The 23,170-nt window shown below is 42.8% G+C and overlaps 2 protein-coding genes across 4 annotated transcripts in view; both read left to right on the top strand.

The window, feature by feature from the left end:
- The first annotated feature begins 14,953 nt into the window (after positions 1-14,953).
- Positions 14,954-20,207, top strand: LOC118398055 (uncharacterized). Its single transcript, XM_035793037.2, has 3 exons — positions 14,954-15,058; positions 17,154-17,410; positions 17,494-20,207. Exons 1-3 carry the CDS (start codon positions 14,996-14,998, stop codon positions 18,212-18,214), a joined length of 1,041 nt encoding a protein of 346 aa, XP_035648930.1. The 5' UTR covers positions 14,954-14,995; the 3' UTR covers positions 18,215-20,207.
- Positions 20,208-20,784: 577 nt separating this feature from the next.
- Positions 20,785-23,170, top strand: part of LOC118398054 (collagen alpha-1(XXII) chain-like) — a 62,895-nt gene continuing 60,509 nt past the window's right edge. The window contains exon 1 of one of the 3 annotated variants that reach the window (XM_035793033.2): positions 20,785-21,064. The gene's annotated coding sequence lies outside the window, so the exon portion shown is untranslated. The remainder of the gene's footprint in view (positions 21,065-23,170) is intronic. The other 2 variants (XM_035793034.2, XM_035793036.2) reach the window with 2 other exon arrangements.

The following is a 23,170-nucleotide window of genomic DNA, read 5'->3' on the forward strand; positions in this document are numbered from 1 at the left end:
ACCCTCTGACTTCTGACTCTGGTCTCTGGTCTTACACTACTGTAAATCTACTACAACACTACTACTGTCACACTACTGTAAATCTACTACAACACTACTACTGTCACACTACTGTAAATGTCAGCGACACTGACTATAACACCTAAAACTCTTTCTTCTGACTATGGTCTGTGTTTGGTCTCACACTAATGTAACCCCACTATAACACGACTGTAACACTACTGTATTGGTCACACTAATGTAACCCCACTATAACACGACTGTAACACGACTGTATTGGTCACACTAATGTAACCCCACTATAACATGACTGTAACACTACTGTATTGGTCACACTAATGTAACCCCACTATAACACGACTGTAACACTACTGTATTGGTCACACTAATGTAACCCCACTACAACACGACTGTAACACTACTTTATTGGTCACACTAATGTAACCCCACTATAACACGACTGTAACACTACTGTATTGGTCACACTAATGTAACCCCACTATAACACGACTGTAACACTACTGTATTGGTCACACTAATGTAACCCCACTATAACACGACTGTAACACTACTGTATTGGTCACACTAATGTAACCCCACTATAACACGACTGTAACACTACTGTATTGGTCACACTAATGTAACCCCACTATAACACGACTGTAACACTACTGTATTGGTCACACTAATGTAACCCCACTATAACACGACTGTAACACTACTGTATTGGTCACACTAATGTAACCCCACTATAACACGACTGTAACACTACTGTATTGGTCACACTAATGTAACCCCACTATAACACCACTGTAACACTACTGTATTGGTCACACTAATGTAACCCCACTATAACACGACTGTAACACTACTGTATTGGTCACACTAATGTAACCCCACTATAACACGACTGTAACAATACTGTATTGGTCACACTAATGTAACCCCACTACAACACGACTGTAACACTACTGTATTGGTCACACTAATGTAACCCCACTATAACACGACTGTAAAACTACTGTATTGGTCACACTAATGTAACCCCACTACAACACGACTGTAACACTACTGTATTGGTCACACTAATGTAACCCCACTACAACACGACTGTAACACTACTGTATTGGTCACACTAATGTAACCCCACTATAACACGACTGTAACACTACTGTATTGGTCACACTAATGTAACCCCACTATAACACGACTGTAACACTACTGTATTGGTCACACTAATGTAACCCCACTATAACACGACTGTAACACTACTGTATTGGTCACACTAATGTAACCCCACTATAACACGACTGTAACACTACTGTATTGGTCACACTAATGTAACCCCACTATAACACGACTGTAACACTACTGTATTGGTCACACTAATGTAACCCCACTATAACACGACTGTAACACTACTGTATTGGTCACACTAATGTAACCCCACTATAACACCACTGTAACACTACTGTATTGGTCACACTAATGTAACCCCACTATAACACGACTGTAACACTACTGTATTGGTCACACTAATGTAACCCCACTATAACACGACTGTAACACTACTGTATTGGTCACACTAATGTAACCCCACTATAACACGACTGTAACACTACTGTATTGGTCACACTAATGTAACCCCACTATAACACGACTGTAACACTACTGTATTGGTCACACTAATGTAACCCCACTATAACACGACTGTAACACTACTGTATTGGTCACACTAATGTAACCCCACTATAACACGACTGTAACACTACTGTATTGGTCACACTAATGTAACCCCACTATAACACGACTGTAACACTACTGTATTGGTCACACTAATGTAACCCCAATATAACGCGACTGTAACACTACTGTATTGGTCACACTAATGTAACCCCAATATAACACGACTGTAACACTACTGTATTGGTCACACTAATGTAACCCCACTATAACACGACTGTAACACTACTGTATTGGTCACACTAATGTAACCCCACTATAACACGACTGTAAAACTACTGTATTGGTCACACTAATGTAACCCCACTATAACACGACTGTAACACTACTGTATTGGTCACACTAATGTAACCCCACTACAACACGACTGTAACACTACTTTATTGGTCACACTAATGTAACCCCACTATAACACGACTGTAACACTACTGTATTGGTCACACTAATGTAACCCCACTATAACACGACTGTAACACTACTGTATTGGTCACACTAATGTAACCCCAATATAACGCGACTGTAACACTACTGTATTGGTCACACTAATGTAACCCCACTATAACACGACTGTAACACTACTGTATTGGTCACACTAATGTAACCCCACTATAACACGACTGTAACACTACTGTATTGGTCACACTAATGTAACCCCACTATAACACGACTGTAACACTACTGTATTGGTCACACTAATGTAACCCCACTATAACACGACTGTAACACTACTGTATTGGTCACACTAATGTAACCCCACTATAACACCACTGTAACACTACTGTATTGGTCACACTAATGTAACCCCACTATAACACGACTGTAACACTACTGTATTGGTCACACTAATGTAACCCCACTACAACACGACTGTAACACTACTGTATTGGTCACACTAATGTAACCCCACTATAACACGACTGTAACACTACTGTATTGGTCACACTAATGTAACCCCACTATAACACCACTGTAACACTACTGTATTGGTCACACTAATGTAACCCCACTATAACACGACTGTAACACTACTGTATTGGTCACACTAATGTAACCCCACTATAACACGACTGTAACACTACTGTATTGGTCACACTAATGTAACCCCACTATAAAACCACTGTAACACTACTGTATTGGTCACACTAATGTAACCCCACTATAACACGACTGTAACACTACTGTATTGGTCACACTAATGTAACCCCACTATAACACGACTGTAACACTACTGTATTGGTCACACTAATGTAACCCCACTATAACACCACTGTAACACTACTGTATTGGTCACACTAATGTAACCCCACTATAACACGACTGTAACACTACTGTATTGGTCACACTAATGTAACCCCACTATAACACGACTGTAACACTACTGTATTGGTCACACTAATGTAACCCCACTATAACACTGTAACACTAATTGGTCACACTAATGTAACCCCACTATAACACGACTGTAACACTACTGTATTGGTCACACTAATGTAACCCCACTATAACACGACTGTAACACTACTGTATTGGTCACACTAATGTAACCCCACTATAACACGACTGTAACACTACTGTATTGGTCACACTAATGTAACCCCACTATAACACGACTGTAACACTACTGTATTGGTCACACTAATGTAACCCCACTATAACACGACTGTATCACTACTGTATTGGTCACACTAATGTAACCCCACTATAACACGACTGTAACACTACTGTATTGGTCACACTAATGTAACCCCACTATAACACGACTGTAACACTACTGTATTGGTCACACTAATGTAACCCCACTATAACACCACTGTAACACTACTGTATTGGTCACACTAATGTAACCCCACTATAACACGACTGTAACACTACTTTATTGGTCACACTAATGTATCCCCACTATAACACGACTGTAACACTACTGTATTGGTCACACTAATGTAACCCCACTATAACACGACTGTAACACTACTTTATTGGTCACACTAATGTATCCCCACTATAACACGACTGTAACACTACTGTATTGGTCACACTAATGTAACCCCACTATAACACCACTGTAACACTACTGTATTGGTCACACTAATGTATCCCCACTATAACACGACTGTAACACTACTGTATTGGTCACACTAATGTAACCCCACTATAACACGACTGTAACACTACTGTATTGGTCACACTAATGTAACCCCACTATAACACGACTGTAACACTACTGTATTGGTCACACTAATGTAACCCCACTATAACACGACTGTAACACTACTGTATTGGTCACACTAATGTAACCCCACTACAACACGACTGTAACACTACTGTATTGGTCACACTAATGTAACCCCACTATAACACAACTGTAACACTACTGTATTGGTCACACTAATGTAACCCCACTATAACACGACTGTAACACTACTGTATTGGTCACACTAATGTATCCCCACTATAACACAACTGTAACACTACTGTATTGGTCACACTAATGTAACCCCACTACAACACGACTGTAACATTACTGTATTGGTCACACTAATGTAACCCCACTATAACACAACTGTAACACTACTGTATTGGTCACACTAATGTAACCCCACTATAACACGACTGTAACACTACTGTATTGGTCACACTAATGTAACCCCACTACAACACGACTGTAACACTACTGTATTGGTCACACTAATGTAACCCCACTATAACACAACTGTAACACTACTGTATTGGTCACACTAATGTAACCCCACTATAACACGACTGTAACACTACTGTATTGGTCACACTAATGTAACCCCACTATAACACGACTGTAACACTACTGTATTGGTCACACTAATGTAACCCCACTATAACACGACTGTAACACTACTGTATTGGTCACACTAATGTATCCCCACTATAACACGACTGTAACACTACTGTATTGGTCACACTAATGTAACCCCACTATAACACCACTGTAACACTACTGTATTGGTCACACTAATGTAACCCCACTACAACACGACTGTAACACTACTGTATTGGTCACACTAATGTAACCCCACTATAACACAACTGTAACACTACTGTATTGGTCACACTAATGTAACCCCACTATAACACGACTGTAACACTACTGTATTGGTCACACTAATGTATCCCCACTATAACACGACTGTAACACTACTGTATTGGTCACACTAATGTAACCCCACTATAACACGACTGTAACACTACTGTATTGGTCACACTAATGTAACCCCACTATAACACGACTGTAACACTACTGTATTGGTCACACTAATGTAACCCCACTATAACACGACTGTAACACTACTGTATTGGTCACACTAATGTAACCCCACTATAACACGACTGTAACACTACTGTATTGGTCACACTAATGTAACCCCACTATAAAACCACTGTAACACTACTGTATTGGTCACACTAATGTAACCCCACTATAACACGACTGTAACACTACTGTATTGGTCACACTAATGTAACCCCACTATAACACGACTGTAACACTACTGTATTGGTCACACTAATGTAACCCCACTATAACACGACTGTAACACTACTGTATTGGTCACACTAATGTAACCCCACTATAACACGACTGTAACACTACTGTATTGGTCACACTAATGTAACCCCACTATAAAACCACTGTAACACTACTGTATTGGTCACACTAATGTAACCCCACTATAACACGACTGTAACACTACTGTATTGGTCACACTAATGTAACCCCACTATAACACGACTGTAACACTAGTGTATTGGTCACACTAATGTAACCCCACTATAACACCACTGTAACACTACTGTATTGGTCACACTAATGTAACCCCACTATAACACGACTGTAACACTACTGTATTGGTCACACTAATGTAACCCCACTATAACACGACTGTAACACTACTGTATTGGTCACACTAATGTAACCCCACTATAACACGACTGTAACACTACTGTATTGGTCACACTAATGTAACCCCACTATAACACGACTGTAACACTACTGTATTGGTCACACTAATGTAACCCCACTATAACACGACTGTAACACTACTGTATTGGTCACACTAATGTAACCCCACTATAACACGACTGTAACACTACTGTATTGGTCACACTAATGTAACCCCACTATAACACGACTGTAACACTACTGTATTGGTCACACTAATGTAACCCCACTATAACACGACTGTAACACTACTGTATTGGTCACACTAATGTAACCCCACTATAACACGACTGTAACACTACTGTATTGGTCACACTAATGTAACCCCACTATAACACGACTGTAACACTACTGTATTGGTCACACTAATGTAACCCCACTATAACACCACTGTAACACTACTGTATTGGTCACACTAATGTAACCCCACTATAACACGACTGTAACACTACTTTATTGGTCACACTAATGTATCCCCACTATAACACGACTGTAACACTACTGTATTGGTCACACTAATGTAACCCCACTATAACACGACTGTAACACTACTTTATTGGTCACACTAATGTAACCCCACTATAACACGACTGTAACACTACTGTATTGGTCACACTAATGTAACCCCACTATAACACCACTGTAACACTACTGTATTGGTCACACTAATGTATCCCCACTATAACACGACTGTAACACTACTGTATTGGTCACACTAATGTAACCCCACTATAACACGACTGTAACACTACTGTATTGGTCACACTAATGTAACCCCACTATAACACGACTGTAACACTACTGTATTGGTCACACTAATGTAACCCCACTATAACACGACTGTAACACTACTGTATTGGTCACACTAATGTATCCCCACTATAACACGACTGTAACACTACTGTATTGGTCACACTAATGTAACCCCACTATAACACCACTGTAACACTACTGTATTGGTCACACTAATGTAACCCCACTACAACACGACTGTAACACTACTGTATTGGTCACACTAATGTAACCCCACTATAACACAACTGTAACACTACTGTATTGGTCACACTAATGTAACCCCACTATAACACGACTGTAACACTACTGTATTGGTCACACTAATGTATCCCCACTATAACACAACTGTAACACTACTGTATTGGTCACACTAATGTAACCCCACTACAACACGACTGTAACATTACTGTATTGGTCACACTAATGTAACCCCACTATAACACAACTGTAACACTACTGTATTGGTCACACTAATGTAACCCCACTATAACACGACTGTAACACTACTGTATTGGTCACACTAATGTAACCCCACTACAACACGACTGTAACACTACTGTATTGGTCACACTAATGTAACCCCACTATAACACAACTGTAACACTACTGTATTGGTCACACTAATGTAACCCCACTATAACACGACTGTAACACTACTGTATTGGTCACACTAATGTAACCCCACTATAACACGACTGTAACACTACTGTATTGGTCACACTAATGTAACCCCACTATAACACGACTGTAACACTACTGTATTGGTCACACTAATGTATCCCCACTATAACACGACTGTAACACTACTGTATTGGTCACACTAATGTAACCCCACTATAACACCACTGTAACACTACTGTATTGGTCACACTAATGTAACCCCACTACAACACGACTGTAACACTACTGTATTGGTCACACTAATGTAACCCCACTATAACACAACTGTAACACTACTGTATTGGTCACACTAATGTAACCCCACTATAACACGACTGTAACACTACTGTATTGGTCACACTAATGTATCCCCACTATAACACGACTGTAACACTACTGTATTGGTCACACTAATGTAACCCCACTATAACACGACTGTAACACTACTGTATTGGTCACACTAATGTAACCCCACTATAACACGACTGTAACACTACTGTATTGGTCACACTAATGTAACCCCACTATAACACGACTGTAACACTACTGTATTGGTCACACTAATGTAACCCCACTATAACACGACTGTAACACTACTGTATTGGTCACACTAATGTAACCCCACTATAACACGACTGTAACACTACTGTATTGGTCACACTAATGTAACCCCACTATAACACGACTGTAACACTACTGTATTGGTCAGCTCCCAACACAGTTGCCACATCCCACTGACAAACAGTAGCCAAGTACAGTATTCACTATTCACCCCATGACAGACTACATTGTATGAAGACTACGCTGCTAAGATAAAAGAAGAACCAGTATATAAACGCATACATTTCCAAATTCATTCCTTACCAAGATATTCACTATTGCAGTTAAAAGATTGAGTTCAAAACCTTACCTGTTGGGGAAATTAAGTTTTACTCCAAGAAGAAGTTATGAATTCATGACTATAGTGCATTTATTAAGAATCACCCTCCAGAAGGGATATGACTGGCATCTAATTTGACGCTCAAACCCAAGCTGAAGCTCATATTTGCTCAAGGCTTCCAGATACACGATGGGGCTTAAAAAGTCATTTTAGTGTTGGCTTAAGAACATGTGAAGAGAGAGAACATATCTAGCCCGGAGAGAGTGACCACCGACGTCTAAACTGATCAAAACACAAGACACTTCAAGACAAATCAGATCTAATTCTACATTCCGATTCAGAATGATCTAGAGGCAACCGTCCCAGAGAGGATAAAAATGTGAGGGAGTGTCAAGGATTCCACTGGTCCTGTTGCTCATCCCGTTCACCAGCTCTAGTGGTCTACGTCACCGGCCTTCCAGGTGTCACTGAACTGGATTCATTACCACTAACCCTGGACTGTCTCGTCCCATTACGCACACCTGGTTCCTATTCCCCCTGATTAGTATGTGTGTGTATGTGCCCTCTGTTCCCCATTGTCCTTGTTGATTATTGTTACCATGTCCGTTGGTCTTGTGAGTCCCAGTGCTGTTGTATCGGCTTCCATGCTACGTGTTATTGTGAGCTTGTTTTACGGGTCTCGTCCTGTGTATTATTTAGAGGTTTACACTTCGCACTTTTCGTTGGAGAAAATACAACCCCCTATTACGTATTCCTGCGCCTGTCTCCATTCATTATACAATAACCGACCCCTAAATGGAGACAGCAGGAAAGACCGAGCTGTGGACCATCGTAGAGACAGTCCAGCATCACGAGGACTGTGTCTCCCGACTCGGCAGTGCCATGGACAGCGTGCTGGCAACCATCCAGCATTTGGAGAGAAATGTGCAGTCCCTCCAGTCTCCAGCACCGGTTCCGGTACCAGCCCCCACACCACTACATGCCTCTGTCCCATCTGAGCCAGTCCGCGGAATACCCCTGTCCCTCCCGGAGCGCTTTGACGGCGTGCCAGCGAGATGCAAGGGATTCCTTCTGAAATGCGACCTGTACCTCGCTCGCTACGAGGCTGTCTCCGGGAGAGACAGGGTTGCCACCGTCATCTAGGCACTGACCGGACGGGCCCTGGACTGGGGTGCCAAGGTCTGGGAAACAGGCGGACCAGAGGGCGAGTCCTACGAGCGCTTCACCCTCCTCTTCCGCTCTGTGTTTGATCATCCTGTGGAGGGCCAAGAGGGGGGTGAGTGCGTACTCCGTCTACGCCAGGGATCTAGGACTGCCTCGGAGTTCGCCCTGGAGTTCTGGACCATCGTGGCCTCCACCGGAGGGAACGAGTCGGTTCTGGTCACCGTGTTCCACAGCGGACTGCGGGAGGAGGTACAGATGGAGTTAGCCTGCCGTGATGACAACCTGTCACTCGACCAGCTCATCAGCATGGCGATTCATTTGGACAACCTCATGTGGTCCAGATGAAGACCTGCACGGAATCTGGAGCCCGTGGCTACACCATCTCTGTGCCAGAGCCGATGGAGGTGGGCTCTGCACGTTTGCCCGAGGCAGAGCGTAGGAGAAGTAGGAATCTGGGCCTCTGCTCCTATTGTGGATAAAGGGGTCATTTCTCCCCGACCTGCCCTCTATCCACAAATAGGAGACGGTTACAAGCCAGGGAATTATCCTGCTCCAACCCAGGTAAGATGCAAGATCTAAATGTGAGTGAGTGTCACGGAGCCCCCTGGTATGCTGCCTACTCCGTTCACCAGCTCCGGAGGTAAACGTCACAGGCCTTCTAGGTGTCACTGAACTGGATTCATTACCACCAACCCCGGACTGTCTTGTCTTCTTACGCACACCTGGTTCCTCTGATTTGTATGTGTATATCTGTCCCTTCTGTTCCCTATTGTCCTTGTCGGCTATTGTTACCATGTCCGTTGGTCTTGTGAGTACCAATGCTGTTGTATTGGCTTCCAAGCTAGGTGCTATTGTACACTTGTTTATAAAAAACCCTATTACGTATTCCTGCGCCTGTCTCCAATCATTATACAACCTTAACAGCGAGGCTCTTACTCACTGACTTAGTTAAGTCTCTATCCCTCTTTCTGTGATCATAAAGACTAACTGGAATAAACCTGTGTGTGCTTGCAATTAAAGCACCAGACAAGACCCATATCGCATGTACTTTAATTCACTCCGAAACCTATCGAAACCTACAGAGATGGTCTGCTGTGCTGAAATACCACAGGAGGCCGATACATGTCTAATACAATGTACGGGTGTAGAGGAGATTGACAAAAGTACTGAGAAAGTCACCTTATTACAAATAAAGAAATCAGCAACGAAGTTCCACAAGCTTGGTGTGAAATGCAAAATAACCACAGTGATCCACTGAGAAGCCATATTGACTAAGTGAAGGTATGTGTCAGGTATGTGTATGAGACAGGCAGATATAGGCTGTACATTTCACTAAAAGTCTATATCTGGAAATAGCTGTCAATGCCTGGAGAAGATGCGTACGGATGTCTACTGTACTGTGTGTGTGTGGTTTTACACAAGGTGTTCAAACCCAGGTCTCCTGCACACTAGAAGTGCACATTAGCCCGCTAAGCCAAAGTCTGGGTATAGACATGCAGGAGGGGGGTGCCGGAAAGAGGACGCTGACAGACAGAAAAATGAGCGGGGCTCATGAAGAGGCTTGTGTGTTCTGCCACTGGATGCTCCCCTGCCCTTTTTCAGTAGGTGGGATCTCTGCAGAGCAGAGCGTGGTGATCACTGCAGTCCTATTTATCCAACCCCTGTTCTTATTGTGTCTTCCTCCTCATCCCACACCATGCTAATTACACTGCCAGAGCCACAGACGTCAGGGATGGAGGAGGACAATAAGAACAGCCTGGAAGGAAGGGCGTTGGAGTGTCATTGCGTTGTGGCCCTCTGTTCAAAGCCTAGAGGGGTGGTGGCGTTCGTGTTGGTGCTCTCCGTTCAACATTAAGCCTGTAATTTCACCACAGCTCAAATAATCATCTAAGCAGAGCCACGTTTCCTCTGGGTGGACGGAGGAGGGCTTTTATATATCAGCAAGCAGGTGCTGATGGTGCAACAGAAACTATTGTTATTTTATGTAGGATTGTTTGGGAAGTTAGTGAATACATGAATGACTAACTGGGAAGATGGAAGATGTGTATGGCACATGAATGAGAAGGTTTGGGAACAAAACTGCCTGAAAGAAAACCAGCTGGCTGAAAACCACCATGATGTGAGAATTCATGAAAACCAAAATCCAGTGGAAATCAGTGGAAATCCAGTGGAAATCAGTTGATGGAAGGGCCAACAAATCATCATTAAATGATCATAAAGACATAGCCTACCCTATGCCCTACTGTAATCGATCAGTTGTAATCCCACACAACTAACATGTGATTTCACATTACAGACCAAATGGTCTCGTTGGCCTACATAAATCCATGACTCATGCATTTAACATGTGACTCACAAAGACCTACACAAAATAAACCGTAGGCCTATAAGTCATAGATTATGAGACTAGAACATAATGCCCTGATATAACAGTAATAATCCCAATAGGCACCCATAGCCTACACAGACAAAAACAGTGGTCGATCACCTTTTCTTAATCGAGATCACTTTATGAGTCAAAATGTAAACTGAGTGAATTCTCTGCCTAGTGGTTAGAGCGTTCGACTAGTAACTGAAAGGTTGCAAGATTGAATCCCAGAGCTGACAAGGTTCAAATCTGTCGCTCTGCGCCCGAACAAGGCCGTTAACCCACTTTTACTAGGCTGTCATTGAAAGTAAGAATTTGTTCTTAACTGACTTGCCTAGTTGCATAAAGGTAAAATACATTTTTAAAAATGTGCCTACAATGTATTGTGTGATATCAATTAAATTATCAGAAGTGTATACGTATTGGGCCTATAGTGAATGGGTGGAGAAGCACATGGCAAAGTTCTATATAAGGCTCAAGATAGGCTCCATGATAACACTGGTAATAGGCCAGGTTGTTGTTCCCTATTACCTGCAAGGCACATTGAAGCATGAATTGACATAACTTTCACCGGATTGATGGTCGAAGTGGAGAAGCGTGTTTCATGATTTCCAAGTGTTGAATAAAAACGTTGTTGTAGTGCAGATCATTGTCTTTGAACGTTATTGAAACTCCCTTTAAAAGGTCCTGGATTAGATCAATGCAATCAGTGATTAATATAGAGGGGGACTGGAGGCCCTTCGTTGTGAAATCACTGATATCAAAAATCTTGGCAAATACTCCCAACACCCTCTTCCATTCACGGTCTCTTGAAAAAAATGTAACAGTGAGCTTTGTTTGGCCATTTGGCTTGTTTTAGCTAGCCAAGTTGACTAGTGAGCCTTAGCTAGCTACAGTAGATAACGGTGAGTAGCCTACACAGTGTAATCTAGCCTACACAGCGATAGCTACGGTTTACTACACATGGTATCAGTGTGAAGTGACACGTACCAGAACCCCCATATTACTTTAAAATTGATAAGCAATTTGTTAACAGTATATTGTTTTGTTTCCTGGTAAATAATCAAGCGTAATTCAAATTCATTACGTAGGCTTAAATGAAATAGATGTAATGTACAGCACTAGATGTTATGTACGATGTCCTTGTGTCCTGAAAGGCATCTGCCAAATAAAATGTATGATTATTATTATTACTATTGATTGTACAACACCTGCTCTTTCCAGGACATGGAGTCTATCTATGTACAGTGTACTTTTCCCTCTGTGTAGTTTATTACATGTTAAACAAGGAAAATACCTACCAAAAGGAGAACATGGATGTGGTTTATTTCTGTGCATAAAATAAGTAGCATATCTGGATGTGATTTACAGTAGATATATCTGTCAACACGGTCATACACATGATGTATAATCCTGTAATATGATTCTGGCCCGCGATGGCAAAAATATATTCTCATGTGGCCCTCCATGGAAAATAATTGCCCAGGCGTGACATAGACTGACCAGGTGAATCCAGGTGAAAGCTATGATCCCTTATTGACGTCACTTGTTAAATCCACCTCAATCAGTGTAAATGAAGGGGAGGAGTCAGGTTAAAGAAGGATTTTTAAGCCTTCAGACAATTGAGACATAGATTGTGTATGTGTGCCATTCAGAGGGTGAATGGGCAAGACAAAATATTTAGGTGCCTTTGAACGGGGTGTGGTGGTAGGTGCCAGCGCACCTGTTTGTGTCAAGAACTGCAACGCTGCTGGGTTTTTCACGCTCAACAGTTTCCCGTGTGTATCAAGAATGGTCCACCAACCAAAGCACATCCAGCCAACTTGACACAACTGTGGGATGGTGTCCTTCACGTTTGGTACATTTACCCTTTGTTGTCCCACCCACTATGCATTCAATCTGATGGTGCATGCATGTTCAGGCCAGTGCTTGACTTGGACTAAAATAGATGTCAGTACTCATTGTGGGTGCCGGTACTGTTGATATTCAGGTGCAGGAACTCCTCAATACTTTTGACCTGATATTCTACAGGAAGTGCAGGACCTCAAGCAGAAGAAAATATTTAGTGCTGGTACTCAGTTCCGCTGAGCTCCTGCCCAAGTCAAGTACTGTGCTTAGGTAAAAATACAAATAATGCACATTCTGATAGGGTGGGCCTGGCCCCCCATAGTGGGAGGGCCTGCGCCCACCGGTGCCTAAGCCCCAGCAAAAATCTACACCACCTTGTTGACAATGAATAAAAGTAGCAGTTGGGTAAACTGGAGGTAAATAGTGTACAAACTCTAACTGCTGTTTGAGACTGATGTAGAGATACAGGAACTCCTGCAGGCAGCACACTAGAGTCTCAAGTCTCATCTAACCTGTTCAAATAGATTTACACGAGTGGAATGTGAGTAAGGCATGGCATATGCAATAGGCTACCGATCACACCAAGATCACAGTCACTTTTGTTATTCGAGCCTATATTACTCCCATGCATAGTGGCACATACAATATACCATACCCTGCTGCCAGCTAGCAAACGAGTCATTCTCTATCAGTCTATGTAGAAATCAGGTAAGGGCTCGATTCAATCGGTAGCACTGAAGTTTCGTGTTACAGCGTGATTGAAATGTAAAGGCAACGTTCCCGCATTCGCAGACACTGCATTCTTGGTAAACTCTGCATATGTCGCTCAATCGGAAAATTACCATTTTACATTTCAAGCGCTATAACGCTGAACTTCAGCGATATAGATTGAATCAAGCCCTAAGCTATTTTGATAGACAAGATCAGGTACACATCCCTAGCTTCCTCAGGAGTCCTCCAAATTCCATATCTCTCGATTTACTACTTGACTTCTATCCAGTGATGCTGTGAGATGACCACACACTAAAACATCCACAGTTGATACAGAGTTCAGTGTCCTGTGGCGGCATCTAGTGGTCACAATACAAAACTACCAGTCCCCATTCATTATGATTCACTCCTAAATTAGATTTTAACAAAATACCATTGTTCTCATGACGTTTTCTAGTCAATAGGCGACAGTCATTAATAAAGAATGAAAACTGTACCCGATAACTACCCTGCATGTGTGCACACTACCCTGGTCTGCTATTATGTGGAGTCATGGTTTTCGAGGATGAAACCAGTACCAGTTCCCAGGCTGTCTGGCAAGCTGCTGTCCAGTACCATCACCCTGACCCTGTATGAAAACACTACCATTTGGAGTAATGGTTCTCTCCAGGGGTCCCTGAGCTGGATTTGGGATCATTACAGATGGCCCTGCTGCCTGCTGACCCTAATCCTCCTAATGACCTCACAGCCAGTCAGCAGGCAACTAAAACCTACCTTCCCTGCCTTTTACTGTAGTGTCCTCCCATCCCCTGCCTTCAACCCAGTGCTATACACAGCACAACAACAGCCTTTATTCATGGGCTCTCTCAGAGAAGAAATGATTCGACAACAACTCAAGCAAGAGGAATTTGCCAAACCTGTGAGTATTATAGCTCTATATCATCATCATCACCTACCTATCCCCTTCTTAGTTGTGTTGTATCTTATTGGGTGTATGCATACACTGAACAAAAATAGAATCGCAACATGTAAAGTGATGGTCCCATGTTTCATGAGCTGAAAAAGATCCCAGAAATGTTCCATGCATACAAAAAGCGTATTTCTCTCAAATCGTGTGCACTAATTTGTTTACATCCCTGTTAGTGAGCATTTCTCATTTGCCAAGATAATCCATCCACTTGACAGGTGTGGCGTATCAAGAAGCCGGTTATTTAGCAGGATTTTACGCAGTTGCACCTTGTGCTGGGGATAATAAAAGACCACTCTAAAATGTGCAGTTTTGTCACACAATGCCACAGATGCTTCATGTTTTGAGGGAGAATGCAATTGGCATGATGACTGCAGGAATGTTAACCAGAGCTGTTGCCATATAATTTAATGTTAATTTCTCTACCATAAGCCACCTCCAATGTTGTTTTAGAGAATTTGGCAGTAAGTCCAACGGGCCTCACAACCGCAGACCACATATATGGCATCATGTTGGCAAGCGGTTTGCTGATGTCAACGTTGTGAACAGAGTGCCCCATGGTGGTGGTGAGGTTATGGTATGGACAGCCATGAGCTGCGACCGATGAACACAATTGCATTTTATCAATGGCAATTTGAATCCACAGAGATACCGTGACGAGATACTGAGGCCCATTGTTGTGCCATTGATCCGCCGCCATCACCTCATGTTTCAGCATGATAATGCACCCATGTTTCAAGGATCTGTACCTAGAAGCTGAAAATGTCCCAGTTCTTCCATGCCCTGCATACTCACCAAACATGTCACCTATCGAGCATGTTTGGGATGCTCTGGATCGACATGTGCGACCACGTTTTCCAGTTCCCATCAATATCCAGCAACTTAGCACAATTCATCAGGGCATGGACTCTACAAGGTGTTGAAGGCTTTACACAGGGATTCTGGCCCATGTTGACACCAATGTTTCCCACATTTGTGTCACGTTGGTTGGATGTCCTTTGGGCGGGGGACCATTCTTGATATACACAGGAAACTGTTGAGTGTGAAAAAACCAGCTTCGCACAAATCTGATGCGCCCGGCAACTACTACCATACCCCGTTCAAAGGCACTTAAATATTTTGTCTTGCCCAGTCACCCTCTGAATGGCACATATACACAATATATGTCTCAATTGTCTCAAGGCTTAAAAATCCTTCTTTAACATGTCTCCTCCCCTTCATCTACACTGATTGAGGTGGATTTAACAAGTGCCGTCAATAAGAGATCATAGCTTTCACCTGGATTCACCTGGTCAGTCTAAGTCATGGAAAGAGCAGTGCATTGGCAGTAGGACACTGTATGATGCCTATTAGTGTGAGCATGCAGTGAAAGTATCTGACATTGCTGGTTATATGCAGTCTATAAGCTTTTCACAAGAATATGTAGAAGAGAAAAAAATGATTGGCTACTCAGGAGAGCTGTGAACTAGGTTTAGTGAACTACTGTCCTCTTCAGGAAATTGCTAATCTGATTAGTTTTCTGATGAATTTGTTTAACGTTTGACATAATAGACCACCGAGTACAGACTGTTAAAGTATTTATGTGCTATACTTTAGCAGTCTTTATGAACTGAGAAGTCACAAAGAAAAGAAAATGCTCCTCATAAAACCGACGAGAATATTGAGATCTGTGGAAAACAATCTCCATGAAGATGTTTCATTATTGATAACAAGGTTTTTTATAGAAAAATCATTGAATTATAAATGATCCATTACTATGCCAATGTTTTTGAATGTGTTGAAGCTTTAAATTGTCTCTCTTCGTGGAAATCTGCAGTGGAATGTCAGACTCAACAAGACACATACAACAAGATTACAAAGGAAACCGTTGGTCAATACCTTCTTGAGCATACAGTATTTACTATTGACAGGTCTACTTTATAAGTATTCAATACTTTGCTATAATTTAATCTGAAGGATTTTCAGTGTTGATTGGCTGTGTTAGATAGTCATGTAATGTAATTGAGTAAGTGATTCTAATTTGTGAGTGATGTGTGTTTTGTCGCAGGGCTTGCCCCGACCAGAAGACCTGCTGACCTCTCAGGCTAATAATAGCATTATGCATCTCATCGGCCAGAAGCACCTGCTGGCACCTAAAAACGTCTGTGATTCCAAAACACCTGTCCTCCATCTGTCAGCCACACAGGGAGCGGAAGAGGAGGAAGTGGTGGTGATGGTGGGTCGGCTTATGCCGGATTCTGCCATGCTGCCCACGCCAGGCCAAGAGGGCCCTGCCACCCAAAGGGACTCCTTGCTCCTGGTCAGGTATGTATTATGTAAACATTTGTTAATTCATTCATGCAATCGTTCATTTGTTTGTTTGTTTGTTCCTTCCTTCCTTCCTTCAGGTCCAGGTCTCCCCTGCCTGGCTCATCCCAGGAGAAGGAGGGAAAGAACCTGCCCCCACCGCGGCCTCTGAAGCTGGCACCTCTGGAGCTGCCCAGGGAGGTACAGAAGGCACAGAGACAGAAGATTAAGGCCAAGGCTTCTGCCCATAAGCTGGACACGACGGTGGGCGACCAACCCTGCTCCAGGAAGGTGAAGGACTGTGGGGTGAGAGGAGAGGGACTAGGACCGGTTAAAGGTACGGCAGAGTGTGTCTCCACCCCAGCCCCACATCCCTTACCTCTGATTGAAACAGCACCCAGGGTCCAGCGACATCAGAAGGTTAGGAGAGCGCAGCTAGCCCGTGCCAACCAAATCCAGAGACAGACAGGAGACAGGCTCTCGGAAGATGCTGGTATTAACGTTAACGGCCCTCCTCCTCCCCCTATCAGCAAACCAGCCTCTCCCTCTTCCTCTCTCCCCACCAGCGCCAAAGCTCAGGCCCAGCAGGTGGTGGCACCACATGGCGAGGAGAGCTCATGCCAAGTGGCCGGAACATTCCAGCAGGATACCGGTGGGAGGAGGCTGCGTCTCAGGAGGGCAGAGCACCTCGAAGAGGATCAGAGCAAATCTAACATGTCAACAGTAGGATTACCTGGGGAAGAGGCCAAGCTGGCCCAAGATGTCCAGCAAGGAAAATCCCTGAGGGCAGAGAATACAGAGGAGGCTCTGAGAAAGCCCTGAAGCAGGCCAGTCACATACTGGAGAAGGCTTCCAGGAAGAACGCCAGGCCGGAATCACCGGAGAATCCGCTGAAAGTGTCCGGAAAGGTCATCCGGAGAACGGCAGAGAGAAATCGCCAGGACGCTGTCCTTTGACCTCTGACCCCTGATCTTTGACCTCTTAACCCCTGACTCCCTTTGAGCAGACCAGGACATAGCGAAAACAGACTTGACAGTGTTAAGTCATGTGGTTTACATGTGCTTATCACCTGGAGATTAGGATAGAAAAGCCCCTGCATCTTACTTCACACAGCATCTGCTATTCAAAGCAACAAGCCAGTTACAATGCCAAGTTCCCTGGCAGGCGGTATGTACAGTATACTGTACAGAGGATAAATATAGAAGTATATTACGGACCAAAAACAAATGTATTTATTTATTATTTTATAAAAAGATGATGCTCATAATACATTACATTTAACCATTGTAGATATCCTGACATAGGCTATTCAATGTCCTATTTTGGATGAAATATGTCTGCACATGCAGGTGACATAATCATATTTGAGCGTCCCAGTAGCTTGGTAAAGCTATGAGAAACTGACCTGCATTCAGGGATTATTATCAAGGTCTCATCAGATGGATACATTGGCTTCATCTATGACCACTGTTAACAGCTCCATCTAGTCCAAACAATGGCATCGATTAGCAACAGAGCTCACAAACAGAGTCGCAGCAGTAATCGTATGTTAAGATTGGAAACAGCAAATAAAGAGATTTGAAATATGCCTTCTTTTCTGAAACAGCCACCCCTCACTTTGGGTACTGTGTATTTAGGCCTTCAGTTCATTCTATCATCTTTCTGCACCTTAGCTACTTCGTCAGATTCCTGTAGTACATGCAATCTCAGAAGAATGTCTTTAATCAATGTTTTTCCTCCAATCAGCATGCATTACAGCTCTATGTGTGTTTGGTAACAGAACATCCGCCATCCCTCACTGTAACAAGTGAAACACTCACAGAGACGATGTTACTCTAGTCTAGACATCCACGTTTTGAGTTATTCCCTAAATCTGGATGTAGACATTCCAGACGGTAGTTATGGGAATGTGATTTAGGTAATGTAATGTATGTTTATCATAGAGAACAGAAGTCTCCTGAAACATATGGGAGACTTCAAGTACACTTGTTTTCGCAGGTATGTCGAAATGAACTGACAGTGAGAAAACACATGCAAAACCATATCACAACCATTCTACATCCGAGCAAGTGAGTCGTATTAGGCAAGTCTCTCATTGACAGACTTGTAACACAAGAGGCTTCTAACACACTACTTTCTGCCTTGAGTCCCGCTGCATTCTGACAGTGAATTCATAAATTGTTTGAATATATATGTGAACCCTGCGGGAATTGAACCTACGACCAAAACCCTCAATGAGTCAGTCTGACACCAGTAGCACAGCAATGTCCATCTGCCCCAGACCATGAGCCGACCACCAGACTTCGTGACCGTTTCACACCACGTAGTTAGGCTGGCTTATACTCACTTCCCCTGATTGACTGACTGCAAAGTTAATCACAAATAGGATCTCAGAATGTATAGCCATTATGTCCAAAGTATGTATTTGTCAATGACGTACAATAATAATCATTTTGGTTGGATGCTTATATTTGTCCTTTATTATATGCATGTGTGAATCGTAACATTATTATTTTATATACACAACCAGGACAAAACGTTGTTTTAACGTTGACTCTGTTGTGTACTTTAATACACGTACCAGTATCAATCACTTTCCAGTTCAAACAAGGCACCTCAACCTGAGAGACGTGTGAAGCACAGAGGGGACCGACTGGGGGAGGGAGAGGAGTTCTGAGAGCTATTGGGGAAAGGGAGACATGCCATTCTGACAGGATATCTGGCAACTTCACTAAGAGAAAGAGGGAAAGAGAGAAACCAAAACACTGGAGAACAAGACCACCGTTTCCCCTTTCTTTCCCCCTCCTGCAGGGAACATGGCTGACAAGTAAACATTACTTCTCAATGTGGTTAACAGACATGTTCCTATGTTGTTTTAAATAATTTAGCACTTTTCAGAATGTAAAATTGCTGTCTAATTCTACTACATAAGAGACGGATTAGCACAAGCACAAGGAGGGGCACAAGACACATAAAGCTTCAAGCACATGCTAATCATTTTCCTGACTCAAATACACCCTCACCACCATACAGCAAGTTTCCTGCTAGAGTAGACCCACCATGGCCACCACGCGCCCATCACCACAGCTGCACCTAGGGCAGCTCTTTTGTGGCTATATCTGAGGCAGGGTTAAGGCTGAAGGGTTGGAGTGGATGGACAGAGGAGGCGGGGTGGCTGAGAGAGAAGCTGTGTGCATTCTGTTCCTGAGGGCAGCAACACATCAGATGGGCGCAGTTCCGGCAGCCATAAAGAAGAAAAAAAAAGAGACTAAAATATATCCAGAAAGTTGGTCTATAATTGGCCAGGCCTGTCAGGGTTGTTTTTATGCCTGTGAGCTGAACAGCTAGCTAGAGCAGTACAAGCCACCTCGTCCACTAGTGAAACCCTACACTTTCAACTTCAGTCAGTTCCTCCCTCTCTATCCACCCGTCCAAGAGGTTGTAGCAGATGCTCACCTCACTTTGGACTTTTTATCAACACTTGGATTGACATCGTGGTGGATTTTAGGATTACATTTCTTCGCACTTGTAAAGGAAGTCATTTGGGGGATTCACCGTTGGATAGGGGATGGTGCCTTAATGCTGAGCTAAGGAACAAGTGAGAACTGGAGGATAGAAGCCACACAGAGCGAGAGAGAGACCTCCAGTGAAACTAAGTGATCTGCAATCCAGGTAGGAGTAGGTCTTTCCTGCAGTCAAATGACCTATTGGCCTCATGGGTGGAATGTTGTTAAGATTTTCTTAATAAACAGGGTTTTTTTAACACTGAAAATCCGGTGTTTCTATGTCAAAAAGTTTGTTATATTTCTGTCTTCTGTGATATAAAGTGTAATAATGGGACGCAAACTCAAAATGTAATACATTTAAACTCTGTACCTGACATTAAGTCCATATCCATGTGTGTGATGTATACTTTTACTTCAAAATAGATGTGTTTAAGACTCCCAAGAAACACTCTGTGTGACCCTGATGTAGCCCACTGCAGTAAGAAGTTTCATCAATCTGTCCCATTAAAATAGTTTTATTTCTGGCTATTTATATTGTTTCTTTGGATGGTAGTTTGATGTTTTTGTGCATTTAGATTTCTTTGTTTGTGATAAATTGTTTGTGAGAGGAGCTCGGCGGAGCCACGTGTTGGATGCTCCGTAAGGAGGAGCTACAGGATCCATGTCTATCTTAATTTCCCTTTGGACTGGAAAACTCATTCTGTTTTTTACATCATTTTCTGGATGATGGAAGTCAGGTTTCTGGAATAGACATTTAGATTGTAATCCCTGGTCTGCCATTGAGAGAGGAGGTGGAAACGCACAGGCCCCATACAGGATACAGACCATAGCTTGTACGGGGGGAGATCTGGGCTCAGGATTGGGGCTTGGGCTGCTTACTAAGTCACATCCCAATGTTTTTGATCTGTTTATTTTTTTATCATTTCAAAGTATTTCAAAGTCAACATGTTGAAACGTTTTTAAAGCTTACGTGATATAGGGAGTATATGTGGGGACTGTGGTATTGTCAAAGTACTTATCTGATGGGACAAAAATAGGCTAAATGCATAGTAGCCTTTCCTTAGTTTCATAATTTGATCTCTCAGATGAGCCATCTGTTGAATAGTTTTTCAATATGTAGGCCTATCATATGTATTGCGGGTAGATGGGTGGATAGTTTTTACAAGTCTGAAAAGTTTTCCAGTAGGCTATATGCATTGAGTGGACGCTTGAGACATATTTTCATTTTGGTCAGCTTTAAATACACACTAATTACAGCAATTGCAGCCATTTCACTAACAAGGCATTGAGCTCATTAATAGTGTCAGTAAAACCTAAGAAAGCTCCAGGGCATAAATAGCTCTGTGGTATATCAGATAAAGTAATCTGCTGCCAAACTGGGTTGAACTACAGGTTCAACCCAGCGTCAATGTGATTGCACAGGGTGTTCACATGTTGACCATGCTGCTGGAGGATAATGGACAATCAAGCAAAGTGTAGGACATCACACAATTGTCAATTGGCTGTGGGCACTCCCCTATGATGTAACTGTAGAACACAAGACAGGAGAGGATACATCGTATTAGAACAGATCTTAACTTGGTCATGTTCCAAGTTCTTAGTAGGAATCCCATTCACGTTCACAAACACCTTTTTTTTAAATGGGTTCCACTGTTTCCCTCCATTTCACTAAAACATTCACATAGCTGTATTCCTGGATTTGATGATCCTGTCATTGCTATGTAAGATCTGCATAACACTTGGTGTTAAAGGATAAAGCATCAATAAAGCATTGTGAAGGTTCAAGGAGAACGGTAAGCCATTGCCACATCACCAGACTTCCATACACCAAAGCCACACAGAGCTTTCGCCACACACCACTCGTCTAGCCCTCTGATGACAGTGTAGCATTGGGCCCACAGACTTATTGTACTGTATTTGGCTCTGATCTTAGTTCACTGCTGCTAAATCACACAGACACTCTTCCCGTAAGGATGACTTAAAGATATGGAGGAGGTTGATGACAGATGAGAGACACAACCTTGTAACCTCTTGTAACCTCTCTACACAGGAAGTTCTATCGGAGTTGGTGTGTGTGTTCTAACAGCATCATGATAACACTAGAGCACTGTCACTGATTTCTGTCCAATTCAAAACTCAGGGGCCTTTCACTCCCAGTCACTCTAGTCACTGGGTCAGGTATCAATTGGCCTTCTCTAAAAGCCTCAACTGACACGTTCCTCAATCTACTTCCAGAAGCGATGCGTACATTTTCGATTAGTTGACTACTACC

Source organism: Oncorhynchus keta, chromosome 19 (assembly GCF_023373465.1).
Source record: "Oncorhynchus keta strain PuntledgeMale-10-30-2019 chromosome 19, Oket_V2, whole genome shotgun sequence".
NCBI classification, from domain to species: Eukaryota; Metazoa; Chordata; class Actinopteri; order Salmoniformes; family Salmonidae; genus Oncorhynchus; species Oncorhynchus keta.

What these genes read in the sequence shown, in the direction of transcription:
- LOC118398055 (XM_035793037.2), top strand. Translation starts at nt 14,996, where the DNA reads ATGGGCTCTCTCAGAGAAGAAATGATTCGACAACAACTCAAGCAAGAG. An exon ending in AAGAGGAATTTGCCAAACCT is followed by an intron (nt 15,059 to 17,153) that starts GTGAGTATTATA and finishes GTTTTGTCGCAG; the next exon opens with GGCTTGCCCCGACCAGAAGA. An exon ending in GACTCCTTGCTCCTGGTCAG is followed by an intron (nt 17,411 to 17,493) that starts GTATGTATTATG and finishes TCCTTCCTTCAG; the next exon opens with GTCCAGGTCTCCCCTGCCTG.